Here is a 20,495-nt window from a genome sequence, read left to right on the forward strand (position 1 = left end):
TTTCTCTAGGCTGGAACCCTTATTTATGCGCACTTCTACAGAGTAGGCGCGACTTGTGAATCAATCACGTGATTCTCGAGAAACAGAATGTGTTTCCCTACAAGGGTTAGGGAGGGGGAGTCAAAACGTACAGTTGTTCAATTCTTTATTTATTTTTTTTACAGTCCATTAAATAAGTCGTGTTGGGTAAATAGCGTTTGTAGGGTAGATTCAATTTAGGCTTATTTTAAGAACTTTCTGGTGGGATTTGAAAATATCGTGAAATCAATTTCACACACAAGCTGTTATGAGTAATTTCTGTCATGTCGTGATTCTGCGCTCCGCTGTTAGATGTAGTGAGGTGAGGTGGCCGCGACGTACCGTATTTTTGGACACCCTTAACAAGTCAGTGGCATATGACGAAAAACATTTGATTTCCAATTAACAACACAATAAACATTAAGCCATTTTAAGAACGTTATTGATTTGGAGTATCAAACAAACAAACAAACGTTGATATGCATATTGTAGGCCTATTCATGAAAAAATAACCACCTAACCATAAACAGTCCAAAAGTATGTTTTTATTTTATTTATTTGAAACAACAAAAATTACAAAAATTAAATAAAAAAATTAAAAAAACATACATGCAACAGTAGTCATTTATGCAAGAAATGTATAGATAAGTAGAATAAAATATAGTAAAAAGTAGTTATTTCTAATACAAAAATACAATTCTGGGCTCTGGACATTGAATAGGAAGTGGGTATCTGGTCGTTGCTAGGTCATAATCTGTTCATTACAAGGTCTTTGCTAGGTTCTGCTGAAACTTTATACAGGAAGGATTTTAGATGGTCTTCACTCTGAATACGGCGGGCTCATCTACAGAAGGAAGAGAGAAAATTAGCAGCTAAGGTTGCGTTCTGAAAACAGCATTGTACACGCCAAGGCCATGCGATACATTTGTATCGCATGGTCTATGTATGTGTGCATACATAGTACATTATGAACATGTGTACGTGCATAATAGCCTGAATTATGGACATGTGAACATGTATCTAATTTTGAATTGTCAGTTTGTACTTAACTTAGCCCCTATTTATCTTTAACCAAAAAATTGACTGAATGTTTGCAAAGTTATCATATATTTTTTGCGTTTTTTGATCTCTTCAAATCGCGATTTTAAACAAGTGAGATTGCAATGCAAATAGTGTTATTCTCATCCTAAACAAGTGGGAAGGGCTGAACCAGAGATGACATGAATCACGGCACTATCAAAGGCTATTTCGACTCATGGATTTAGAATCCAGATACTTCAGATCACTTGATATTGTCACTAAGAAGTCATCAAGTTAGAGACGTCTTAGCTCTCGGATGCCTACAGGTAAAAACAGGTGGAGAATGCATTTTAAACCCAGAACCTTTCAGCTCGGAGTCTAACTCCACAACCACCGCTAGACTAGACTACCCTCCCTGCCACCGATATAAGTCTGGTAATATGACCGAAGCGATAGCTCAGTATCTAGGGTTTTGAGGTTCTTACTGTGTCGAAGCACAGCTGCTGGTGCAGCATTTGGAACACCCCTGGACTCATGGGAGGCTCCGGGGAGGAGCAGTGGGTCAGCGGTCCGCTCCCGTTGGACCTGGGACGGACGGAGAAGCAGCTTTACGCTCACCTGGGCGTGTACACTATTCACCTTATGTCGTTAACCCGCTGGCCATCTTGAATTATGAACAACGGAGAGGATTCCCGAGGATTGAAGGTCTATCGGTGTCGCTCCTCATTCTATAAACCCACTCTGTGCGAACTTGCGGGTTTTGTGGGAAATGACGACAACTTTAGCGTGAAATGTTTCTGAGCGACGTGTATTAGTTTTAGTTTTTCTCATGGTTATCATGTTGCAGCATGTCCTACTCAGTATCATTAGCTGTTACAGAGACACCGTCAGAAACGTTTCTCGTCAGCTCATGGAATAATTTTGAGTTCAAGATGGCCGCCCAGGGAATAAAGCGAATAGGCAGTTAATATCATTAACTTGATTGGATGGGACCTGTTAGAAACACTGGGATGAGTGTGGCTCAGAATAATAAAAACCTTCATAAGTCCATACCCAGTACACTATAGCATTATATAAATGTATATATTTATATATATATGTATATATGTGTATATATACAGTATGTTTATAGAGATCTACTCACGGTAGCTCAGAGATCGGGATCAGATTGGCAGACAGGTATGGATGAACTGGAATAAATAACCAAAAAACATTGACAAGCAATACACATTCCAAAAACATTTTGCTCCTGCAAATAAGGAACAATAATATATGTGCATTTACTAGGGGTGCACGATAATTATCGGGCCGATAACAGAAATTACGTCATTTCGATAAGTCCGATATCATGACGAATAGCCCCGATAACATAGCCTATATAATTTCAGTGCCCCGCTCCCACTAACGCTAAATTAAAGGTCTTATCGTAACCCTAAAAGTACACATCATACAATCAATTACAATACATGAGTTCACAGCTGCACGCGTATATAGAAAATGTTTATTTTTATTATTATTATGTTACACCTTTCCTGCTCTCAGCTCCCAGACCGTAGTCGAGAGCACAGGGGAGACGTCAATGTTCTCTCGGGGGTAACACCCTTCCTGACACAAACTGACACACGCTACCGCTCGTACACACACACACACACACACACACACACACACACACACACACACACACACACACACACACACACACACACACACACACACACACCTCGTAACACTTATTATTGACAGTTAGCTGAACATTATAGGGTCCCGTCCTCCCTGTTTTCTCAGTTAAACACAGATCAACTACATTTGTCCCAGTGTTTATTGGATGTGAAATGAAGCAAAAAAAGACGCTCTTCCTCCGGTAACAGTCATTTGCGACGCCTTTCTCATTCGTTGTTTCTTCTATTTGTCTGTGACTCCAATGCTCCAATCTTTCATCGATCGATACGGATGTTGTGGATGCAACGGAATATATGATGCATCGCTGCAGCAACATCTAAGATGATCGCGATGAGTTCTGTCCACTCTGCCTCCGTTGCTGTGTGACAGGGGCCGTTGTGGACCCTACGTCATATCCCGCCCCTTGCAAGCCTGCCCCCCTAAACCCCCCGTTGATTCTACTGATGTCTGAGCAACAATGTCATGATCATATATATGTATATGTGTGTGTTATCGGTTATTGATATCGGTATCGGCCTTTAGGAACTGAGTTTAGGAGCACAAGTTATTGTGCATCCCTAGCATTTACCACTTTATTCAATCTGACTTCCAGTGAATGTTAGATGCATATCGTTAAAGCAACAATATACCTTTTTTTTATGTGCCTTAAAACACATTCTGTCATGTGGACACTGACTTTAAGGCTACAGGGATCAGGTTACTGGCTTTGACTCTGCAGCAGTGTAGCGAAATCAAATGTTTTTCAGTGAGTCATGTTTTGGAGGGAATGTGGGATTTGGCAGGGTTGGAAGATAGTAGGGGAGGGCTGAGGAGTCAAGTGTTTTTTTACATACAGGTTAGGAGGGCATCTTGCTCTAAGATGCCTACAGGTTAAGCTGAAGACACGGGGGGATCAAACCCAGTAATTATCTGCTGGGAGTGTATCCCTCTAGCCATGACACATCATTTGACATGACACATCTTTCCCCCTTTACTTTGGGAAAACCCTATTCGGAAATTAAAAACCAAACAAATGAAAACATGTGTGTAAACAAACCCAAACAAACCCAAACAAGCCCGAACCGTGCCGTTACCTTTGCTCTGGGGGCTGTTGTAGTACCGGCTGAAGGCCTCGTCTTTGGGGATGTTGGGGTACAGGAATTTGAGGGGGTTCTCCGTCACCAACCCCTCCGAGATCACCTTGTAGTTCCTGAGGATGTCGGCGAACGGCAGGGCTATCAGGCGGCTCTTGGTGTACGGCTCCACAGAGGTGAAGTTCGACTCCCCTGTGGTGAGGAGCATCACAGCGTGACAAGCGGTCAGGTAAAACCTGAGCTCCACACATGCAGTAGAGGGGCTCCTCGTGATCTCCCCCACTTTAAATCAATCCCCGCATTGAGAGCAGACTAGCAGCAACAACGGTATAAATGGCAAGAATAGCGCGGTAAAAAGTAGGATACTCAGGTAGGATATAATATACCCGAGTAAAGAGTAGAAGTACATTTACAGAATTGTCAATTACAATAATAATTAATTGTGTTTTACTGGAAAAGCGTTACTGTACCCACTACTGCCTAGTGTCTATATAATGGTTTATACAATCAGACTAAAGAAAAAAATTAATAATAGTCTACCCGGTAATGTTTCATCACAGCGTGAAACAGCAGTGGTCACTTCCAGCTCACTCATTTAGAAGGTCAGAATTAGAACAAATGAATATCGTCATCTTCAGATTACCGTTTTCAAGTCAATTAAATCCACGGCGCTGTGCCTGAACAGTTATAATGATTTTGTCTGTTTTTTTCTTCCTGGTGAAAAAAAACTTGTAATGTTTTGAGCCCTGGTACAGATACATTTTCTATCGGCATCCTTTTCTAAGCAACCCCTCTGACTCTTACACTACCTCTAATAAAGCAAGCAACATGATTGGGTTTTCCCACCGTTGTCGGCCTGCTCCACCCACGTGAAGGTGATCCCGCCCAGGTGGCTCTCGCTGAAGCGCAGCAGGAAGGTCCCCCCCTCCTTGGCCTTGAGCAAGGCTCGCTCCTTCTCCTTGCTCACGAAGCCCATGATGTAGCTGCACAGAGAGATCGGAAGAGACGTTCACCTTTGTGCTTACATTTAAACACAGTTTACTGGACAACGACAATTTTGATTGAAGAAGCGCCCGATTTCATCAAATGAACTTATATGTGAGGACTGAGAACTATTTACAGATTCACATTACAACTATATCATTAGTTCTCTTTTGTTGGTCTTTAATACATCTTCGTAGTGTCTTTACTTTACTATCTATACTACTATAAATTTAAGAGGCTGATGGAGGGTTTTGTTAAAGAATGCATGGATGAACGGATAAACAGAGGAGCGAAATGAGGCGTGAATGGACAAGTGAATGAGTGAGTCAATGGATTACTTGTCGTTCCAGATGGGCAGTAAGTGTTTCCTTATGAGCTCCAAGATGGACTCCAGCCAGATCCAGAAGCTGAAGGCGTTTCCTGGGATATTCTCCTGGAATGAGTCACAGACACATATACGTATATATCTAACGACGTGAAGTTTTCCCTGACCAAAGCCATACTGCCAAAGACAAATGTTTTGCCCTGGCGAATAAATATTTTACTTTATATTATAGTTGTCTGACTGAGTTAGTGTTATAGTTCTAATTAAGTTTTTATTTTTATGTGTCATTTTTTTTACTTATTTCATACGTTCATTCCTTTTGTGTTTCCATTTTTTACATCTATTTTGGCATAAGTCCAACCAGTATGTTGGCTCCTTTAGGATTCAAGCCTTTAAATGGTTCAACCTTACCTTGGAGAACTTAGACCAAGACACCTGGATGTCACTGGAGGAGTTGCCCGGACCTGGGAGGAGGTGAACAGCAGTTAAGGTTGAAATCTCTTTACTAATGCTCGGACAAAAAAAAAGGAACAAATATGGTTTCTGTGGCTGTGGGACCTGTAATCATTTCATTCAACCCGAATGAAATGATTGGATTATCTCCTCTGTTTAACTCCCTACCGGCACGCACACTACGTCATTTGGACAAAACAGTATGTTTTCACGTTTGCATGCTTTTAAGTGTAGTGTATCCAGGAGCTATAAGTCTAAGTATTATGTCACAACCCCACTGATATCTTAGAACCGGCTCTCTGTCTAGGCAGGAGTCAAGACACATAAGTGGAAAAAAAACCACAGCTGGCCGGCAACTAGCTTCCGGCCACGTGAGCAGTGACTCACCTTTTAAGTCTATAAGTGTAGTGGGGTACCGAGGAGTTTTAAGTGTAGTGGGGTACCGAGGAGTTTTAAGTGTAGTGGGGTACCGAGGAGTTTTAAGTGTAGTGGGGTACCGAGGAGTTTTAAGTGTAGTGGGGTACCGAGGAGTTTTAAGTGTAGTGGGGTATAGAGGAGTTTTAAGTGTAGTGGGGTACCGAGGAGTTTTAAGTGTAGTGGGGTACCGAGGAGTTTTAAGTGTAGTGGGGTATAGAGGAGTTTTAAGTGTAGTGGGGTATAGAGGAGTTTTAAGTGTAGTGGGGTATAGAGGAGTTTTAAGTGTAGTGGGGTATAGAGGAGTTTTAAAGGTCCCATGGCATGAAAATTTCACATTATGAGGTTTTCTAACATTAATAAGAGTTCCCCTAGCCTGCCTATGGTCCCCCAGTGCCTGGAAATGGAGTTGGGTGTAAAACGAGCACTAGGTATCCTGCTCCGCCTTTGAAAAAACAAAGCTCATACGCGCGGATTTGGCATTTTCCCCGTATGTCGTCGTACGGGGAAATGTTACCTCCCCTTTCTCTGCTTTGCCCGCCCAGAGAATTTGGCCAGCCAATGAGACAATGAGCTACGACCCTGCGAGCGTCACGTGTGTGTGTGTGTGTGTGTGTGTGTGAATACACACACTGTAACGCAAGTGTTGTTGTACTCTTCTTTGTTATTTGGATAACTGTTCCGCTGTTGGTGTTATGGCGCAACACAATAAGGCAAGCTTGCGTAAAGCTTGCATTTGGTGAAAAGACTAAACTGCGTCGGGTTCTCTGACGTCTCTGGTATTTCCACGACGAGACTCGTAGTGGGGGTTATCTCGGCCATGGTTGAGAAGGAATTGGGGGAAAGGAACTTTGGCTTTGACTCCCTGAACTACATGAACTGTGACATAAGGTAATCGTTGCCCACGATTGTCTCCCGCCGGAGCCCCGCTGCCCGCTGCCCGCTGCCGAGGCACCACCGCCATATTTACAGAACACGGCCAAAAGCTGTGTGCGCCTCGCCATTGCGATACATCCACTGTGAACACTAGCGCATGGTACCGTGGCCGCAAGCTGCTCAGGGCCACACCCCCGCCCTCCACCTTGACCCGCCTCTAAAAACAGCACGTTTGTGGAAAACTCATTGTGGGACTGGCTCGTAGTGGCTGTAATTCTGCACCAAGGCTGAATTTCTTGAACGTCTTCAAGAACTGTATTAGGGGCCCACTAACAGCTATATAAAGCTATATAAAGCATTCATACAGTAGCATATAAGCATTCATACAGTAGCATGCCATGGGATCTTTGAAGGTTATAAGTGTAGTGGGGTATAGAGGAGTTTTAAGTGTAGTGGGGTATAGAGGAGGTTTAAGTGTAGTGGGGTATAGAGGAGTTTTAAGTGTAGTGGGGTATAGAGGAGTTTTGAGTGTAGTGGGGTATAGAGGGGTTTTAAGTGTATACGTGTAGTGGGGTACCAAGGAGTTTTAAGTGTATACGTGTAGTGGGGTACCAAGGAGTTTTAAGTGTATACGTGTAGTGGGGTACCAAGGAGTTTCTCCCCCAGCATGAGGAGCTGGTCAGCGTTGAGCCCTCTGCCTGCAAAGCTGGAGAACTGCCAGCTCAGCACCTCAGACAGCTGGTTCCAGCCGGCCCGGGGAGGGTTACCAAAGAAACCTAGGTTCTGCCAACGGCAAATCATCAACAGTTTGGTTTTAACAATTTAGTTTTCACAAATATGATGAATCAGAGTACTTTATTAATCCAGAGGGAAATTGTTGGTCTATCGATTTTTCCCCTCTGTGGATGGAAGGGATAGAGAGTGACAGGGAGTGATGGTGGTGATGTATGTTTGGGCAAAAAAGGGTGGGGGGGTCATCTCACCCTGGGCTCGTCCGTCAGAAGGTTGTACCACATGACCGAGGCCCAGCCGGCTGGAAGCTGGCTGACGTTGGAGATGACCACTAGCGGCAGCGAAGTGGTCTAGGGAACACAAACCAGGGTAAGTAAACCCCTGGTTTACTCAGAGAACATTTCTGTCTTATTCTTTCACTAAAATGTAAAAATGTAATACAATTATAAAGACTGACTACCAGGCAGGGTTGAGTGCCTACCCTGAGGAGCTGAGTTTATCACAATTGTCATTATTTTTGAACAAAATCCTTGCCTTTTTAGTTAAGCTTTCTTCTTTCCAGTAGTGTGTACAAATGTCTTTATTTAAATGTGTGTTTAAATTGACCTCTCAAATGTATATCTGTGATTCTCAGATTTTAAACTTCTTGTGGTGCTGCCCAGCTCCTTTGGTGCAAGAAAAGCTCAATATAAGTAGAGTTGAATGATTGAAAGAAAAGTTCAGACCTCCAGGTCGATAGCGAGGCCCAGAACCATGAAGTGAGCTTCGAAACTCAGAGAGTGGAATTCCTCTGTCACACTGAGGAGGCCCTGGAACACGCACACACGCACGCACGCACACACACACACACACACACACACACACACACACACACACACACACATGCACGCATGCACACATGTCAATGTCCACAGCATTCTTATGTTGTTACGTCAAAGATTCTGTTGACCAGACATCTGCAACCAACTTTGTTTAACAATTCTTGATTTTGCAACGATAAATGATTAAATAGCTTAATGTTGACAGTAATTTATAATTCAACGCTCTGAAGGAGTTATTAGTTTAAAGTAGTTATTTTTAACTATTGCTCTTACCTCATTCCCCTTTGCACCGTTGATATATTTTTTCTCTTTAAGCTGCTGAAATACACGCAGGTTAATATCCAATCTCAGACATAAATAGACACAAATAGTAGTATTTGAAGTTGCAAAGCAGAAGACTAAAGGTTCAACAGCTTCCACCCGTTTCTGTTCCCTGCGGTTATCACTGGGAACTATAACTGTAAGTGGTCCAGCAGAGGGCACTGTGTCCCTTCAGGCCAAGAAGAAGATTTCTACTCAGGTCCACCCTGCTTGTGGAGTTTGCTTGTTTGGGCTGCCTGTTGCTGGACTCCATTCTCCCCCAAAGACATGACACGTCTGACACATCTACAACACGTGGTCTGAAGTTTTCCGATGTGCCGTAGCAGGGCTACACCCACAATGGCTCTGCCAATGGGTTCGTTATGTTGTTTATGTAATATACTTCTAAGTAGCAATGTGTACGATTTCAACATTTCAGCGAGTAGCCTAAAATTACCTGGACATATCTGTAGTCGATGCTGAACAATAGTGATTTCAACAATGTTGACATCCAATCACATCCAATAACTGACTGTATGAATAACAAATGAGGGCCAGCCCATACCTCTCTCTATATTTGCAAGAACGTGCGCTACGCTGGCTTGCGTCAAGAAGTTGCCTAGCCAGTTAAGGGTCGACAGAACACTTTAATAAGGTTCTTGGAATTCTGAAAGTCTCTTGCCACTTACTGAGAAGGGCTCGATCTTATACATTTCAACTTTTCAAATTCAATTTTTCATTTGTTTGTGTGTGTGTGTGTGTGTGTGTGTGTGTTTGTTATACCAGGTGTCTGAACTCCACGGAGAGGCAGCCATTGGCTGAGTCCTCCACATCCATGGCCTTGGTGTTGTTGGTCAGGATGAAAAACTGACGGTTTCTGAGCAATTTGAAAAAGTGTTAATATACTTATTACATATTAAGTAATATATATTGTCGTTTTATTAATTATTTACATTTCAAAATGTCACAAAACCCAAGACATTTTCATAATTTCCGAATGCAAATAACAAGAATGCTTATAATAAATAGTTCTTAATAAAAGTATGTAGACTTAAACAGAGGTTTGGTGTGGTGTCTATCATCTTGAACTTGAACTTCCTGTGTTCCAGATGGTTCTACTTACAGTCTGCCGGGCGGTAGGTCCCTAGACACACGTGCAACACAACCACACAAACACACACACATACACATACACACATATGCATACACACACACAGACACATACACATCAAACAATCACACATACACAATACACACACACACACACACACACACACATTCACACACACACACACACACACACACACACACACACACACACACACACACACACACACACACACACACACACACACACACACACACACATAACACATATACACATAAAAACACACACACACACACACACACACACATAACACATACACACACATTTACACACACATAACACATACACATACACACACATTCACATACACATAACACATACACACACACGTAACAAACACACACATACACATAAACATACAAGCACACATACAGACAAAAAGTAAAACAGAATGAATACAAGTTTAAAGGTATTACATGTAATCATTGGAGTTGTTGTCTTCACCACGATAAATATGAATGAATTATCGAGATACAACTTATTATCGAGAACAAAAATAATGTGTTACTCACTTGTCAAAAGTTGTTTTCACTTTTAACTGGTAGTCCACTTCAGGAAGTTTAACCAGGAGTCTGGTTAGATACGAGAAACAACTGTGACTTAATACAACTTAATGACACACCATTATCTATTTCCTTGCTAGACCTGCTATGATTATGTGACTTCCTACTATATGTTTTGTTTTATATACTTTCAATGTTTTTTGGGTTGTTTTAAACTGTATTGCTGTATTCTGTATTCAAAAAATGTATATTTTCATCTCAAAGGGACTTTCTGGAACAGGCTTATTTTTCACTTTCATATTTGCTTTTGCTCAGTCATTTGAAAATGAGTATCTACCGAATGCATCCACCCAGGGCTAAATCAACCTAGTTGGTTCCTCTCTAACTAAATGTGTTAATATAGATATGTTAATATAGTAATGGATATAGTCCCCTGCGTGACAAACTTCAAAAATAAAGAGGTTTTTTTAGCTCCAAAAAAAACACTCTTTGCATGGCATCTTGAAAATGAGTTAAACTATATAACACAAAAATAATAGAACAAGATTGAAATGTAAATGGATTAACATCAAATGTTGTCAATAAACAGCAGTATTTCAAACAAGGTTTGCAATGAGCCAGTGCAGTGACCATAGGGAGGGAAGCAACAGGTAGCTACAACAGACGCACAGGTTGCCATGACAATGGTGATGGCCGTACCTGACTTTGGTGGTGAACTGCACACCGGTCTTGATGATTAGGGAACGCTGAGGGTGTGTGGGCATGCACGGCTGCATCTCAACCACAAATGAGCTGTAAATACACACACACACCCACACACAGGCATACACCCACACACACATACACACAGAGGCATACACACCCACACACACACAAACTCTTTTTGATACTTTTATTTTTTTTTTCATTTATTTGTGTATTTGCATTATTTAATTAGTTTTTATCTTTTTAATACTTTCACTATTTCTTGTTTTAATCTTTTACACATTTAAACCATGAATTTAACCCATCTTTAGATTATAAATTGGAATATTTGATAATTGATTATGAATTGATTGCTCTTTCGGAACCCCCTCTGTCCTCTGTTTCATAATTATATTCCTGCCTTACAGTGGTATTCCTCATAACGCAAAGCACTTGCATTGTGATTGTCAATATTGTACCTGATATTTTTTAAATTTTCATTGCACTGTGATTGGCCACTTGACTCGTTCTTACCTCTTGATGACGAGGTAGACAAGGCACTTGACCGTCTCAGCCATGTGGGGCGTCTGTAGTGGGATGGGGTCACCCTCGTATGTTACCTTGACTACCAGCTCCCCAAGCTTGTCCAGCTGACGTTTTATCTGGAACAGACTGTGGGCGGTCCCAGTGAACCTGAGGAGGGGGAACAGGAGAGGGAGGGGGAGAGGGACAGAAGAGGAGGCAGAGGAGGTGAAGGACAGATAGAGGGTTAGATAGTACAGAATGAGGAGAATAGATATCATGAAGTGAGAGATGAGGTCAAAACAGAAAGGGGAGAAGTCCAAATGAATCAATGGAGGATTTGACGTACAATGAGACATATAGTTGAAAGGGACGACGTGTGGATGATTAGTCGATGGACGGATAGATGGTTACAAGATGGACGGATGGATGGCTGGACGGGTGAATGGGTTGATAGTCGGATGGATGAATGAACGACAGATCGATTTAGATGAATGGATGATGGAAGGAATAATAGATGAATGAATGGACGGTTGGAGGGAGAGCCCCAGAGGTCCTGTGTGTGTGGGGCTCAGTACCAATTCTGTAACAGGTCGAGGCCGGTGAGGAGGGGACCCCCGATGATGGAGACCTGCTGTCTGCGTCTCCACTCCAGCAGCTCTGGGTGGAGCTGACATGTCACCATGGAGTCTATTTCCTTGATGACATCACTCATCTTGGACAGGATCTCCTAGCAACACCATCACGGTGTGTTGACATACATTACAGATCAGCAGAGAAACATGGAACACATCTTAGAACGTCTTAATATGTCTTAAAGATTGAGATAAAATAAGATATTATTTATTGAGATGAGATGAGATGAGGTGGGTTAAGAAAATATAACACCATCAAACAGTCTATAGGTTCAAACATCGATTAAACACAATGATGTGTGGTCGTAAATCGACACCAGTGTTTTAGGTTAGTTTTGTACACCTTGATACGTGCACAACATGCACATTTTAGATACAAGTTGATAAATGCACACACATCTCATGTAGACATTGATACATGCACAACACACATCCTATATACACCTTGATACGTGCACAACACACATATCTCATGTAGACCTTGATACGTGCACAACACACACATCTCATGTAGACCTTGATGTGTGCACAACACACACATCTCATGTAGACTTGATACATGCACAACACACACATCTCATGTAGACCTTGATGTGTGCACAACACACACATCTCATGTAGACATTGATACGTGCACAACACACACATCCTATATACACCGTTATACATGCACAACACACACACACAACATACATACACCTTGAAATATGCACAACACACAAATCTCATAAACACTTTGATATGCGTGTATCACACACACCTTCCTTTTGAAGTCCAGTCTGTTTAGCATTTCCTGTAGTCTGGTCACTTCCTCTTTCATCGTCGTCTTCTCCGCTGGATCTACAAATCATGTGAGTGCATGCACATGCACATGCACATGTATATACACACACACCATGTATGCACACACACACACACACACACACACACCATTCCGCACATTCACATTGATTATCAAACATCATCCAACTTTTTTTTTTTCATTTTACTAGATCCTCCCATTCACGTCAATGTAAAAATTAGTGTGTGTGTGTGTGTGTGTGTGTGTGTGTGTGTGTGTGTGTGCGTGTGCATGTGCGTGTCTTTGTACCTCGAGACTGTAAGGTTTTGTAGCGCAGATCGAACTCATCCTGCATGTCTTCGATGTACTTCACGGCCTGGTCCATCAGCTGGTTTAGTTCAGATGAGAAGATACATACAGATACATACTGTAGGCCTCAACCGGTAGAGCAAGGCATTAACACTACCAGGGCTCGATTCCCACTGGGGCCACCCATGCTATGTATGCAGGCAATCGCGTTCTTGGAAAACGATTTTGTTGATAGTGTCCACCAAATGGCAGATGTATTATTTATATAATTAAACATTACTATAAATATTAATTAGATAGGATATATATATTATTTTGTATGCATTTATGTATCATTTTTATTGTTATTATTATCATCATATTACATACACATTCTTTCAAATTCAGCATGGAAGTTTTGTGAATCCCATCCATTAATCTGGGGTCATTCTGTTGACTGTATAAAGAGTGGTTTGCTGGTACCTGGACACTGTTCCTGATGATGGCGACCCGGTTGTCCATGGTTCTCTGCTTCTCCAGAGTCACAGAGTTGGGCATGGAGTTCTCCAAGGGCCCCTGTTCAATAACAATCTGTCACCTTCGCTCCTCCCGTTCCCTCGAAAAGGCTTGGGTAGACAGCTTCACATACATGTTTCTTGTCTTCAGTACAAAATCTATCAGGAGATTCTATTTTTGTTTTTAGTTTGTGGTGATTAGCAACTGACAATTTGTTGTATGTGCAAATGTATGTGGTGCATATGCCCTTCACCCCCAACATCTGGGGAAACACGAAAAACCGTAATCCAGGGGAGTCCTAATGTATATATGTATTGATAGTATATTTGCGATCTATCTTACTACATTGTTCTACTTTAACAAGTTACTAATTCTAGCCACCAAGCTACTGCTTTGTTTCCCACACAAAGACTTAACTAGGGCGGGTCATTCTGTATTCATCATCACATACTCATAGATCTTTGCCTGCAATGGTCTTGAAAACTCCCATGATCCCATGTTGCCTAGCAATTTCACATCATCAAACTACTTATTTTGTTATTGTTTTGATTGAGCAAAACCTTAGTGGCAGAAATTACATACAATACATTGTCAATAGGGATGCACCGAAATGAAAATTCTTGGCCGAAACCGAAAACCGAAAATGAGGAAACCAAGGCCGAAAACCGAAACACCGAAATAAATTATTATGCCAATTATTAGTAGGCCTACCATTGCATTTATAGCTATGACAGTGTACTAACCTCACTAAAATCAAGGCATTGCAATTCAAAGAATAATTATAATTATCAAAAGTATAAAAATATTTATTTAGCACTGAAAAAACAACAACACCGTTTTCCGTTTTGCACTTTGCAGACGGTCCCTAAGCTCGCGGATGATAGCCGACAGCTCATAGAAGCTGTCGGCACTTTGCGGACGGTCCCTAAACTCGCAGCTGACAGCCGACAGCTCATAGAAGCTGTCTCATAGCGAGCCGCCGCTAAAGACGGCTCGTTTGGATGAAAACAAGGTTGTAGCTGGTTCTCTAGATGACTACATTTAGTCTTTTTCAGATATATGGAAATATGCCCACACCACAGACATGTAGGCGCAGAGGCGCTTATCCAGACAAGCGTGTGCTGGCCGCGGTTTTTGTTTGCGTCATCACAATTTCCTGTTTCGGCCGTGTTGTTTCGGTGATAAAAGTGTTTTCGGCGGCCGAAATTTCGGTGCATCCCTAATTGTCAATACACACAACGTTTTAAATCTTGATGAATCTTGAAGATTTGTGAAAGAGGTGACGTTCAAAATGCCTATTTCTGTGCCACGGTGTGTGTCTGCAAGGTGAGGAAAATATTACCTATATACGTATATGTACACTCAGGGGCCATCTTGAATTCTAAACATCACTTTTGGTCACTCCTTGGGCATGACGGACACTAACACTAGCATTGTTACTCTGTTATGAAGCTCATGAAGTGAGCCACTGGCTCGCTTTCAGGAACGTTGCTGAGAAGAAGGAAAGGCGGGTTTGGTAGGGAGAGAGAGGTGACTCAGAGATGGCTGATGACCTGTTGCTGCATGCATGCGGTTGACAAGATGCGACGCTCCTCCCGCAGGCAGGTGGAGATCACACGGGCGATCAGCCCCGGGTTGGTATTGTACTTCATCTGCACACACACACACACACACACACACACACACACACACACAGAAGAGAAATAAAAAATATGTGTTTTGGTCACGCAGGCTGAACAGTAATACAAAACAGAGTAATGGAGATCCATCAGTTGCGCGTCAGTTGTGTGTGTGTGTGTGTGTGTGTGTGTGTGTGTGTGTGTGTGTGTGTGTGTGTGTGTGTGAGTTGTCCTCAAAGAGGAACAGGAAGCCATGTGGGATGCCTTGAGCAGGCCACATGGATACACAAACACACATAAACACAACATGCAGGTCAACGCATACGTGAAACACTACACCTATTAACACATCCACACACATCTGCACATGAGGCAAATACATACAAAAAAACAACAACATACATACACATGATGACAGACAAAGAAAAAAAAACACCCACGCACACACACACACAACACAAAAATCACACACACACACACACACAAACCATTCAGTCTAACAGGTTTGTAACGGCTAGAATACCTGGGCTGCCGTTGGGGCCGTCCCTGGCAAGGAAGTATTGTCTAACCTGAGGCCATAATGGGACATTCTATATATATCTCTTCCACTCCTGCTGTTTCCTGGAATCACCCTCCTCTTCTCGCCCCACACACACACACACACACACCAATAAATGTCATCTGGAGTGACCCTAGTTGAGTCACCCTCCACGTCTGACTTGACAAAGAGGTAGTTTTATAGAACATATGACACTATTTAGTCATCTTGCAGACACTGGTATCCAAAGCAAGTCATTAAGTCATTAAGCAGCAGGTAGAGATTAGGGGCTTTTCAACACTGCCAGGAAGTCATTCGGACGCTGATAGTTAATTTATGTGTCTAAAACGCCAATATTGAATCATCCATAAATATAGAAGAAAAAAGTCAGTTCAATTTGTTTTAAAGGTGACATATTATACCACCAGAGGGTGATTAGCCATTACAAGCCGTTTTGAAAATGTGCAGCTGGGAGTGTCCACCTAGATGTATGACAGATAGATGAGCAACGTTTTCTACAGTCCACTTGGTAGGCAGGTAGACTGATCTATCCGGCACATATCTAGGTGTACACGCCCACCTGTGATGTCAGAAGCTGCACATTTTCCAAACGGCTTGTAACGGCGAATCACACTCACACCTGATGGTATAATATGTCCCCTTTAAGTTTGGTTATGTTATGTGTTTGATATCTTAAGGACGGGACTTAAGGACTTTTCAAAATACATTTTTGCACAAAATACCCAAACAGAGGTGTGTGAGTGCGCTCAACGCTGACAACAGGAAGCAGTGGTCTCAACCTCACCGTTGTGTTGTGCAGCGGCAGCCCTTGTCCCCCCCCCCACCTCTCTCTCTCTCTCTCTCTCTCTCTCTCTCTCTCTCTCTCTCTCTCTCTCTCTGGCTCTCTGGCTCTCTCTCTCTCTCTCTCTCTCTGGCTCGCTCCTATGTATGGAGCCTAAAGTAACACTTCCACCCTGTGTTTCCTGTTCCTGTTTCAGGTGACACAAACTCATAAAGTTTCCATAACAACCACATTGACAGAGACATGTTTGTTGGTATACTGTGTGTGCGTGTGTGTGTGTGTGTGTGTGTGTGTGTGTGTGTGTGTGTGTGTGTGTGTGTGTGTGTGTGTGTGTGTGTGTGTGTGTGCGTGCGTGTGTGTCTATCTCTACTTTACTCTAGTGTACAGTAGTGGAGCAGGTACCTGTAGCTGTTGGTGGATGATCTTCAGCGTGTGTCTCTGTACTCTCCTGTAATGTGTCCTAGTGTACAGTAGTGGAGCAGGTACCTGTAGCTGTTGGTGGATGATCTTCAGGTTGTGTCTCTGCAGGAAGTTGGGCTCCTGGGCACAGCTTCTCTCCAGCTGTCCCAGCAGGTTGGTGAACAGCATCGCTGCCATGGACTCATTCCGCTCTGCTGTCTCCCTGAAAACATCCCATTACAATACATTATAGTGTATATCATGATGTAGCATTGTATACTATATTATAATACATGATATATTATATTATCATACATGATAGTGTATAATATCATGATATAGTATATTATATATTATAATACATGATATATTATATTATCATACATGATATAGTGTATAATATCATGATATAGTATCTTATATATTATAAGGCAAGGCAAGGCAACTTTATTTATATAGCACTTTTCATACACAAGGCAGACTCAAAGTGCTTCACATATAAACATTGTCATACAATAAAAGAAAATAATAGATAAGTAAAAAGTAAAATAGATAGAAAATAAAGGCAAAGTCTAAAAAAAAACATTTTAGAAAGGCAGAGTTAAAAAAATGCATTTTAGAAAGTGAGAAAATAAAGGCAAAGTTACTAATAAAATAAAAAATGGAAGCATTGTAGATTTAAGATTTAGCAGAAAGCTAAAGCAAACATAAAAGTCTTCAGTCTTGTTTTAAAAGCTGTCAGAGTTGGGGCAAGTCTTAAATCCTCAGGGAGTTTATTCCAGCTATTTGTTGCATAGTAACTAAATCCTGCTTCCCCATGTTTCGTGTTGACTCTGGGGATAATTAACAGATTGGTCTCAGAGGATCTTAGTGGCCTAGAAGGCTTATGTAGTGGAAGCATATCAGTTAAATATTTTGGCCCTAAACCATGTAGGGATTTATAGGTTAGCAACATGATTTTAAAATGAATTCTCTGACATACAGGGAGAATTGGTGTAATATGTTCAAATTTTTTGGTCTTTGTTAGAACTCTAGCAGCAGCATTCTGAACAAGCTGTAGTTGCCTTAGAGTTTTTTTTTTTGGAGACCTGTAAGGAGACCATTGCAGTAATCAAGCTTGCTAGTGATAAAGGCATGTACAAGTGTTTGTAAGTCTTCGGTAGACATGAGCCCTGTAAGTCTTGCTACGTTTTTAAGGTGATAATACGCAGATTTTGTAACTGATTTGATGATTGGTTCGAAATGTAAATCTGAATCCATGATAAGTTATCATAAGTTATATCATAAGTATAACTATATGATAACCCCTCGATTTCTGGCTTTGATTGAGGTTTTCAGGGACAGAGAGTGAAGGTGTTGGGTAACTTTAAGCCTTTCGGTTTTAGCACCAAATACAATTATCTCGGTTTTGTCCATTTAGTTGAAGGAAATTTTGGCACATCCAGTCTTTGACTTGCTCAATGCACTGGCACAACAGATCTATGGGCTGATAGTCATTTGGTGATAGAGATACATAGATTTGTGTGTCATCAGCATAGCAGTGATGGTCAATATTGTTATTTTGTATGATTTGCCCTAGTGGGAGCATGTAGATGTTGAATAGAGAGGGTCCTAAGATCGAACCTTGTGGGATAATACATGAAATATTATATTATATTATATTATGATAGTGTATAATATCATGATATAATATCGTATACTATATTATCATACATGATATAGTGTATAATATCATTATATAGTATCTTATACTATATTATAATACATTATATATGATATTATCAAACATGATATAGTATCTTAAAATATATCATATACTATATTATTATACATGATGAAGAAGTATATTATAATATGCATTATAATATACAATACATAATATGGTATTTTATAATATGTCTTATACTACATTATAATACATGATATGAGGGAAAGATGCGAAGAAGAGAGAGGAGGAAACAAAGGGGGAGAGGATAAGGAAAGAGGAGGAGGGGGGAGGAGAGAAGAGGGGAGGGGAGGGGAGGGGAAATAAGAGGATGTGAAAGAGAGGGGTAATTAGGGGTGCTAGTCCTTCTAACAAGAAAAGCCACATAATCAGGGCCTATTGAAACCAAAAGCGACAAAGACTAGAATCTAAAATAAAAGACAACAGGAGTGGAGACCAAAGGAGCACCAAGGCCAGGAAGATATGAGAGAAAGCGAGGAAAATAAACCTCTATATAAGGAACGAAAGCGGAGAAAATAAGGATGGGAGAGGACAGGTAGCCTACTCACCAATCCTGACCCTCGATCCAGTCCGCCAGACCCTGGCGGACGTCCATGGGGAAGTTGTCATTGTACAGGTAGTCCACGTGCTCCAGCAGACCGACCTCGAGCTGCTGGATCTGTTTCCATTGACTCATCGCTTCACCGGACCGTCCAACACACGCAGTTAACCAAATTGAATAAAATGAAAAAATATACTTTCTCTTTAGAGCGCACGAAGGAACACCAAAAATGAGGAAATCCAGGTGTGATCTAAATTGGATGTATGTCAAATGGGCTATTGTTGTCGGCGCCTAGGACTAACTATTCTCGCTATACCAAACCCATGTGCCCTATGAGTCCTCCTGACTTTCGTTTTTAATGCGCTCGACTTCCGAGTGACAGGTTTATTTAGAAGGCTGTCCGACGATCATGTAAACACGCCTTCTCTGAGCGGAGGGACAAGGTTACGGCGTGTACCTTTTCAATTTTCAGTTTCAATTATATTCGTGTAGCCCTTTATCACAGTGAGTGACAGTCTCCGGGTCCCCCCCCCCCCCTCCCCCCCCCCCCTCCCCCTCCCCCCCATATGAGCAAGAAAAAACTCCTTTAATTAGCAAGGAAGAAATCCTGCGAACGAACCCCTCCTTTTGAGATACATAAAAGCAAACATGTTATGCTTCTAATAGTTGGAAAGATTTTTTTGTAATTTTTGTGAAATTGTTTTTATAAAAAATATATGGTTAAGGCTATCTGTATCTATTCATCTATGTATTAATACTTTAAAAGTCGGGTTTCAACCTTTTTTATAATGTTTATTAATCCCCATGGGGAGATTCATTATCTGCCCACAAGGCGTCGCCCCCGAGCCAACTCCAGGCAGAGGATCTGAGACACGGAGAGAAGAGGGCGGAGGATCATACCTACACATGGACCCATGTACCGGTACGGTAAAGAGATTTATATGATAATGATGAAGACTAAACTGTTTCTGAAGACCACAAGGTGGATAAATAGAAGAAGAGCAGAAAATTATGTTCTTTTTATTTAGTAATTGTGATTGTATTATAACAAGTTATACGTTTGTTTTCCTTTCATTT

The 20,495-nt window shown here is 41.5% G+C and overlaps 1 protein-coding gene across 1 annotated transcript; it reads right to left on the reverse strand.

The window, feature by feature from the left end:
* Positions 1–183: 183 nt before the first annotated feature.
* On the reverse strand, positions 184–19,749 carry stat4 (signal transducer and activator of transcription 4). The gene is made up of 23 exons (XM_084478725.1): positions 19,426–19,749; positions 17,239–17,374; positions 15,347–15,445; positions 13,761–13,853; positions 13,299–13,377; positions 12,969–13,048; positions 12,152–12,303; positions 11,586–11,744; positions 11,067–11,159; positions 10,377–10,436; positions 9,820–9,840; positions 9,480–9,573; positions 8,670–8,714; positions 8,301–8,384; positions 7,827–7,925; positions 7,491–7,626; positions 5,512–5,564; positions 5,114–5,208; positions 4,638–4,774; positions 3,792–3,983; positions 2,183–2,228; positions 1,524–1,623; positions 184–862 (listed from the first exon to the last, which is right to left on the reverse strand). The coding sequence occupies exons 1-23, from the start codon at positions 19,551–19,553 to the stop codon at positions 839–841; spliced, it is 2,205 nt and encodes a 734-aa protein (XP_084334851.1). The 5' UTR covers positions 19,554–19,749; the 3' UTR covers positions 184–838.
* Positions 19,750–20,495: the final 746 nt, after the last annotated feature.

Source organism: Micromesistius poutassou (genome assembly GCF_964030765.1).
Source record: "Micromesistius poutassou genome assembly, chromosome: 14".
Lineage (NCBI taxonomy): Eukaryota > Metazoa > Chordata > Actinopteri > Gadiformes > Gadidae > Micromesistius > Micromesistius poutassou.

Excerpts from the sequence above, each read along its gene's own strand:
- stat4 (XM_084478725.1), bottom strand. The coding sequence starts at position 19,553 with ATGAGTCAATGGAAACAGATCCAGCAGCTCGAGGTCGGTCTGCTGGAG. Across the intron at positions 15,446-17,238 it reads TCATCCACCAACAGCTACAG|ATGAAGTACAATACCAACCC; the intron begins GTACCTGCTCCA and ends GTGTGTGTGCAG. Across the intron at positions 13,854-15,346 it reads CCGCATGCATGCAGCAACAG|GGGCCCTTGGAGAACTCCAT; the intron begins GTCATCAGCCAT and ends GTTATTGAACAG.